At 32.4% G+C, this 8,350-nt stretch overlaps 1 protein-coding gene across 1 annotated transcript; it reads right to left on the reverse strand.

Moving 5' to 3' along the window:
- Positions 1–824: 824 nt before the first annotated feature.
- LOC149243912 (putative LRR receptor-like serine/threonine-protein kinase At3g47570) lies at positions 825–1,549 on the reverse strand. Its single transcript, XM_089371344.1, has 2 exons — positions 1,357–1,549; positions 825–1,258 (listed from the first exon to the last, which is right to left on the reverse strand). The coding sequence occupies exons 1-2, from the start codon at positions 1,547–1,549 to the stop codon at positions 825–827; spliced, it is 627 nt and encodes a 208-aa protein (XP_089227470.1).
- Between the last annotated feature and the right edge of the window lie 6,801 nt (positions 1,550–8,350).

Here is an 8,350-nt window from a genome sequence, read left to right on the forward strand (position 1 = left end):
CATAGAACGTGACGTCCAGAGAATCCTTATCGAGCCACCGCTTTGTTCTTATGAGCCGTAATGAAATGAAGCTGAAGTGATCTTCATTACCACTCCACTATCAAATTTGTTCACAAGATCTGTAATCTTCTCATGAATAATTGTTATTTTATATAGCCGCTGGAAGATGTTAGTGTGAACAGCGCAACGAAGAGGAAGAATATGATAGAAAGAAACCAATCTGGTGTAAATGTGTGAGGGAGCCCAACTCCGTAGGAATTTTTCCTTGCCATTGTCGCGCAACCAGAGCTCTCAGGCATCCCGATTGTGTTGGGATGGGACCATGGAGAGCATTTCTACTGAGATTTAACATAACATATGGAGAAATGACATATTGTTTATGGAAAGAGCCCTAATCTTAAATCCACTAACAAATTAGACTCTATGGTGGTTTATAAAATAAATGCATTAAAACAACGTATCATGTTAGAAGTGATGTTCAGATCTTAAATAATAATCCCCATGTTTGAAGTGATGTTCGGATCTTAAATAATAATCACAGGTAAAAAAATTGCAATCAATTTCTACACAATTTGCAATTTATTTATGGATAATTTCCTTCCTAGATAAAATTGTTCACATAGTAAATAGATAATAAATTAAATTAAATACAAATTTGTAATCCATTTAATCTAGTGTTGTAACAGATAATTATTTTTATTGTCAATAACATAGATATATACCACAGCAATTAAAAGTAGAAAAATATTTTAGTTGTAAAAGCAATGACAAGATTGAAAATAGTTTCTTGTTATTAACTTCATAGGCTAAAATGTAGAGGAACCTTATTCATTTGATGTAGGGGCATCTTTCTTTGTTGCATTTGTATTGCTAACCAAATTGGATATGCTTGGTCTCAATCCCCTAGAAGTAGCTATATTTGCCACTAAATCCTCTCTAATATTCTCCAATATCCTTGCCACAACTCTCATAGTTGGTCCTTCTTCTGGTGAGAAATTTGAACCAACATATAGCAAAGAAATTATGCACATGTATACATTTATTTCTTCAAATTCAGCACCATACACTTCAAAAAAAAGACCACTATCAGTTACACCGTTCAATTTATTTGGGAATGCAAAGTTCACCCAATTGTGCAAGTTTAGGTCTCCAACAAACATGTCACTAGTTGGTTGTTTTCCAGTAAGCATTTCTAACAAAAGAATGACATAGTTATAAACACCCCCTTGGGTAGAAACTGTCCCACTCAATCCATACTCTACAACAAAGGAAACCTTCATTAGATTTTACTTAATTAATCCATACAAATATTGTTTGAAAAAGGGAAAATAAAAGAGAGGTTTAAAAAAGACATACCTAGGGCAATGTAGCCAATTGATCCTCTTAAAGCAAGTGATGAAGCATGTGAATTAGTAGAGCTCTCACCAAATAATCTTGCAATACCAAAATCTGTTACATAGCCTAACATATATTCATCCAAAAGTACATTGCTAGGTTTTATATCACAATGCACCACTTGCACAAAAGAATCATGATGAATATACTCCATGGCATAGGCCACATCTATGGCAATGTCTAATCAAACTTTCAATCCCAATTCAAACACGTCTTGGCCATTGTCGTCATCTCTACCTAGTTACAAATGTTTCTCTAAGCTTCCATTAGCCATAAATTCAAACATTAAACCTTTGAAATGGAGGTTGGAACATGAGGTTATGATCCTCATTAGATTTTGATGTCGAACCTTTCACAAGACATTGCATTCTTCTTTAAAACTCTTGTCACCCTGGTTGTTTTGCAATTGGAGAACTTTCACAGCAACAAGAGTGCCATCACTTAAAATTCCTTTATATGCTAACCCAAAGTTACTTGTTCCCAACAAGTTGGTCTCAGCAAAGCTATTTGTCACCATGTGAAGCTCTTGATAAGAGATCCTTTGATGCTCTAACTATTGGAAAATATATCTTGTGGCATCATTGTTTTGTATATGCATATTCCTTCTCCATAGGAATTTTAAAAAGATGCAACATAGTATAAAAACAATGGCTCCACTCACTGGAAATAGTACTCTTTTCACAATTGTATGATGACCTCTTTGTGTTGGACACAGATAACTGGAATACTTCTAGTCCACAAAGATTGGGATTTCCATTGAAGGACATGATAATTGATTGATTTGCAAAAAATCATTCTTTTGGAATTTCCCCAATGAGCTTGTTAAAAGACAAATTCAAATATTGAAGAATTTTTAATTTGAGGAGAGTAGTTGGTATTGTACTCGACAAGGAGTTGGAAGAGAGATCTAGGCTTAGAAGACTCTATAAATTTTCGAGTGAATTTGGAATAGATCCTTGTAAGAAGTTTTGAGATAAATTCAACCAAAATAGTTCAACACAACTTCCAAGTGTACTTGGAATAATTCCAACAAGGTGATTGGCAGATATGTCTATAGCTTGAACCATTGCAAGTTTACCAATCTCCGTAGGCAAAGAGCCTTCTGATAAATTGCATGACAAATTCAAATAGAAATGCAGATTATAAAATCCAACAATTTCTCTTGGTATCCATCCGGTGAGCATATTGTGAGACAAGTCCAACAAATTATTCCAAATTTGTACATTTTCCTAAGTTGGAAGGTATGCTTCCTAATAATTGGTTGTGATGAAGGAGGATATCTCTTAGTTGTTTGAGGGATGCAAGGGAATTGGGAATCTTTCCACAGAGCACTTTTCTACTAATGTCCAAGAGACCTAGTCGTTGTAATTGTTGAAAGTCATTAGGTATGTTTCCCTCTAATTTGTTGTTTAGTAAATATAACCTTTCTAAATTTTTAAGGTTTCTTAAAGATGGAATGCTTCCATTTAAAAGGGTACTAGATAAATCTAGAAATGTTAGGCTACTAAGATTTCCTAAATGTGGAGGGATGTTTCCTTCTATCATATTTCCTGCAGTGACAAGTAAGACAAATTGGGAGAAATTTTTCTCATGGAAATGGGCAAGCCACCACTTAATTTATTACCATATAAATCTATTTCCTTAAGGTGTGAGCAATTGGTAAGTGCTACAAAGAAGGGCATGGTTGTATTAGTACCACAATGAAGTTGATTAAAGTGCAAGTCTAATTCCTCAAGGAGAGAAAGCTTACACAACTCTATAGGGACATTGCCAGTCAATTTGTTGTAAGATAGATCAATCATTATGAGTTTTGAACAATTTCCAATGGAATTTGGTATGTTTCCACTAAGTTGATTTCCCCATAAATTGACATAACTCAAGTTAACGATATTTGACAAATAAGTGGGAATATTGCCAATTAATTTATTTTCATCAATTGAGAAGCTGGTCAATGTAGAGATATTGGACAAGGAAGTGGGGATGGACCCCGATAATTCATTGTCAGAGAGACAAAGGATTTGCCTATTGGTAAATAGTCCCAATTCTTGTGGAATACTCCCTGTGAACTTGTTTGTGACAATGTCCAATTCAATTAAACTCGACATATTTGACAAAGATGTCGAAATGGCCCCTGATAGTTGCAGAGTGTGAACAAATAAGTTAGCAAACACACATATAATGGACTGACACCAACTTTAGCAAAATCCAATTACTGTGAATGACACCAACTTTGTTTTTTTGCTATTATATAAAAATAATAAAAAATTACACTACTTACTAGTAAGAGGAAATATTTAGTACGAGATAATTCATTCTCATCTAGGTAAAGTATTTATAAGTTGGTGAGCAATCTTAATTCTTGTGGAATGCTTCCCATAAATTTGTTTATGGAAAATTCCAAACACAACTTAGACCTGAAATATGTGATAATAATGCAGGAATAACCCCTAACCGTGCAAAGTTTAAACAAAAAAATTAATAAACCCAATTATAGCAGAATCATAAAATTATTATGATTCAACACTAAACATACTATTTTCTACACTATAAAGAATAATGAAGACTCAAAGAGGGAATATTTAGCACCGGATAATTCATGGCCAAAGAGAGAAAACATGTGCAAGCTCCTAAGCAGCAGTCCCAATTCTTGTGGAATGCTTCAGGGGAGTTGTTTGCGATAATGTCCAATTTAATTAAAGTCAAAGATATTTGACAGAAATGTAGGAATGGCTCTTAGTCAAAGAGCACACAAAGTGGGAAAGGGAAAGAAAGGAGACAAATAGGCGAAGCCCACGAGTCAAATAGGAAATGACCAGGATTATAAAGTTGAGCCACACCCAAAATATAATAATAAAAATATGATAGCTCACATCCTTTCCTAAACAAGACTCCAACAAATGCTAATTAGGGGCACATCCTAATTATTCGTCGACACTCAAAGACACGAGTCAAGATATGCCACGCCACTTTTTCTGCTGTACGATTTAACCTGGTGGAGGAGCTGTTTGCATAGGTACTCCGGAAAGAGAATTACAGTCATGTCTATCTATTACATTGTATTTTCATCTAACGTTTAAATGTTTTATTGGGTTGGTGACCCTTGGTTTCAGGGTATAAATTTCAGCGGCGTTTTTACTCATCAAGTAAATGATTGTATGGCAGATTTCTTTTTAAAAAGTACTTTGCATAATATTTGAATTTCATTTTTACCAATAGTTTAAATATTAATGTGTTTTTGTTAATTTTTTTGGAAATATAAAAATATTTTTTAGTCTAATTTTTTTTTCCTATTTTAATAGATTTCAATTTTTTTATTTAAGCTGAATATAAAATACTTTTTAACCCAATAATATTATAGATTTATATGTTTTATATTGCTTTAAAAAATTCACTTATATTAACCAGGGTCATTTTTTATTATTAAATTAATTAATGCTTTTGGTGTAATTATATATATAGTTAATATTTATGTAATTTCAAAGATTTTATAAATTATAACTATTATTTTTGAAGAGTTTTTAAGTATTTTAGTTAAATCCATTAACTGTAGTGTATTTTGAAGAGAAAGAGTCAATCTTAACTTTTCAATGTGATAAGTTGGGCTCAAGGAGGACTATATAAATAATAAAACAAGTTTGAGCCCACTTCTAAATGGGAATTTGGGATGATTCTAACATTAGATCTTAAACTTTTGTGATCCATATTGATAATGAAATTCTCTTTCAAATTAATCACATTGTTAGGATTTGGTTAATGTGATTAATCTAAAAGATATCTTCATTATGATTCTAACATGTCAAGTAGTAATAATATACATGACAAGTAAGAAGAATAGACCTACTCAACAAGCAGTTTAACACCAAAAAAGGTCAAAGCAAGTTGAGTTTATATAAGTATGGACTAAATCGAATGCATCATACCCTTGATAACCATATTAAGATTTCCATATTTGTTTTCTAATCAAATTAATATATAGACCCAAAATTGAGATCTATCACCATTGTATCAACACTAAGTAAACTGCATAAAACAAATGGCCCATGACTATGGACATCTCGTCTGAATCTCAACCTAAAACTTTAGGTTTCAATGTTTAGCTTTAGGCTTAAGTGTGTACAATACAAGATTGCATGGTGTGAGTGAAGAGGGAAAAGATATTTTTTAGCTTTAGAGGATTGCATGGTGTCAGTGAAGAAGAAGAAGAGATTTTCCTTATATTGAAGTCTCAACATTATTGGGGCATCCCATCAACTAGCAAAATCACAAGGTTCTTATAGGTTATTTTATTTTCTCCAATTTTATTTGGAATTTTCATGATCATTGACATGCATATTTTAAAATTGTTAATTTTTTATGGTTAAATAAAGGAAATATGTAATGACCCAACTTGAGTTACTGATTATTAGCATGCTTATTAGGCGTGTGTATGATAGCTACATACACATGCATCGCAGACATTGCACTAGTATACATACTAATTTAATTATATAAATGTCTATGTAAGAAAATGAATTAGTTTTTAAAAGTATTAAGTAATACCTTATTTATTAAGTAGCACAATAAAATATATTAATGTATTTTATTAATAAAATTTTATTTAAATAATAAATAATTATTATTACAATGGACAAGATTTATTTTACTTCATAAATCTTTGGACAAGTCATGATAAGGTACTTAAAAGAAAGTACTCTTCTCGAAGTTGGTTGAGATGATAAAGTTAAAATCTCATTTAATGAATAATGACCAACTCAAGTAAAATATCTTAATGGATAAGGTTAAATCTTAAGATTAATTGGAGGAAAGGAAGGTGGGGTTTCTTCGGAGGGAAGAAACCTTCCCTATATAAAAATAATCAAAAGGAGAAGTGGGGGGGGGGAAATCATTTTTTGGGAAAATAGAGGATTGCTTTCACCTTTAGAATATAGTACAAAGAGGAGAAAATACAGATAATGGCGATAGAAAATCAATCTGTTTGAGGGATAAGCCGAGGGCTCGATTTTGAACTGAAAATTGGGAATTTTGAGCTGCTCTTGGAGTTTTGGGCACGAGGGATAGTGGACTTCCATTTCGAAGTCCACTGGCTCTGGAACCGTAGAGGTTGATCCCAGATAGGCATGGAGGAATCGGTTGGTTTGGTAAACTCGGAGCAACATGGATCGACACCAAGATGGGAGAATCAGGTACGCAATTGCATTTAATTTGATAGAATTAATCAGATAGAATTTTATAAAAATATTTGTCCATCTAGTTGAATCTTAACTGCAGTCCAACCGCAGTCCTTACAAAATACCTGTCAAATCTAACCCTGCTTAATTGGTAAATTTGGACTTAATGAATTATCCAACTACATTATATGTTAATTGGTAGAATTTCCCAAAAATATTTCCAAGATATATTTTGTCAAAATAGTAAGGTTTATTTTGGTAAGCACATAAGCAATTTGAAATTTAAAAAAAAAAATTCCATCAAGAATTGACAATTGTTTGTTCATTGTCATTTTCTAACAATTGTAATCCAACCAGAGATTTTAAAACCTCTTGCAATCCAACCTTGTGATGTCTAGTTCAAAAATCTCCATGGCATGCATCTCTGGAATAGCTTGACAATTTTTATCCAAAAATGAGCTATAAAAAAAAAAAAAAAAATTCCTTGCGTTTGAATTCCCAAATTCTATGATTCAAGCATATTGATAACACCTACAAATTCTACTATGCTTCGGATTTATCATTTCTCTGATAAATCGAAAAGGCATTTCTCCCAATTCCTCCATAGAAACTTCTTAGAATTTCACTAAAATTATTTATTTATTTATTATTAGACATACAATGGCAATCTTTGCAAATGTACTGTTGTGGAAACTTCATCCAAAGCATATGTAACATGCATTCTTACATCATTTTGACTGGATTCATCCAGTGACAAATATAAACTATTGTCTCTCCCCTATAATATGCTTCACTGCATTATCGATGTTAATTTCACTGACTATTGACGTTAATGTCCACCGATTTTTCACATTAAAAAATAGCATAAAATTGGACTCTGAACAAACTACCTCAGTTACTGCATTCTTACTGTGATCAAAGCACCAAAGGAATGGCACACTCCTTCAAAAATTCTTCACTATCATCTGGGAAAACACTACCTAGTGAGAGCCCACATTCTCCAGTTGTAATGAAAGAAATTCAACACCAATCTTTAAATTCTTGACCTTGAATTTTCTTTCTCTTCTTCATCTTTGTCAACAACTTTTTCTGTCACGCATGGCACATCTGACCCTACTACTGTTGCTTTCTTGATGTCCTTTCCAAGGTTTTCAATGATGAAGTTTTCCTCCACATTGTGTACTCAGAGTCATTTCAGTGTTATTATTCATTCACTACTTCAACATCATTGGACTTTCACAATTAAAAGCTATACCTATGTTTAGCGTTAAACATGTAGGAATGAAAGCCATAAGTTTCATGCACAATCAATACATGAAAGAATGATTTCCAATTATTATGCTTAACGTTGCTGGTACATGGATATCTATATAAATCATGACTTATGTTAGGGATGTGATATTTATAATTTTATTTTTATTTTTATTTTACATATCAACATGAATGATGAGATGGAAATAAAATAATGAATACACTTGACTACTAGATGTGAAAATGAACTTACAAATATATTGGTTAGACATAGCCAAGTATGTTATATGAACTCAAAGATCAATATCATAGATTAGCGTTTATTAAAATGCATAGAAAATTGTTATCTGAATACAATTGATTTTGAATATATCGATGCATATGTTATAATTTGTGGGCAAGTGTTTACATTGCAGATAGTATCATTACCAAACCGACTACGTGATGACAAAACTCCAAGAACAATTGAAGCTAAATGACATTCCATGATAGGGTATTGACCCTAATTCTACTAGGAGGGGTGGTGGTGTTGCCCA

This window comes from Pinus tabuliformis, chromosome 8, assembly GCF_031772625.1.
Source record: "Pinus tabuliformis cultivar Carrire ecotype Pingquan chromosome 8, CPIR1, whole genome shotgun sequence".
Taxonomy (NCBI): Eukaryota; Viridiplantae; Streptophyta; class Pinopsida; order Pinales; family Pinaceae; genus Pinus; species Pinus tabuliformis.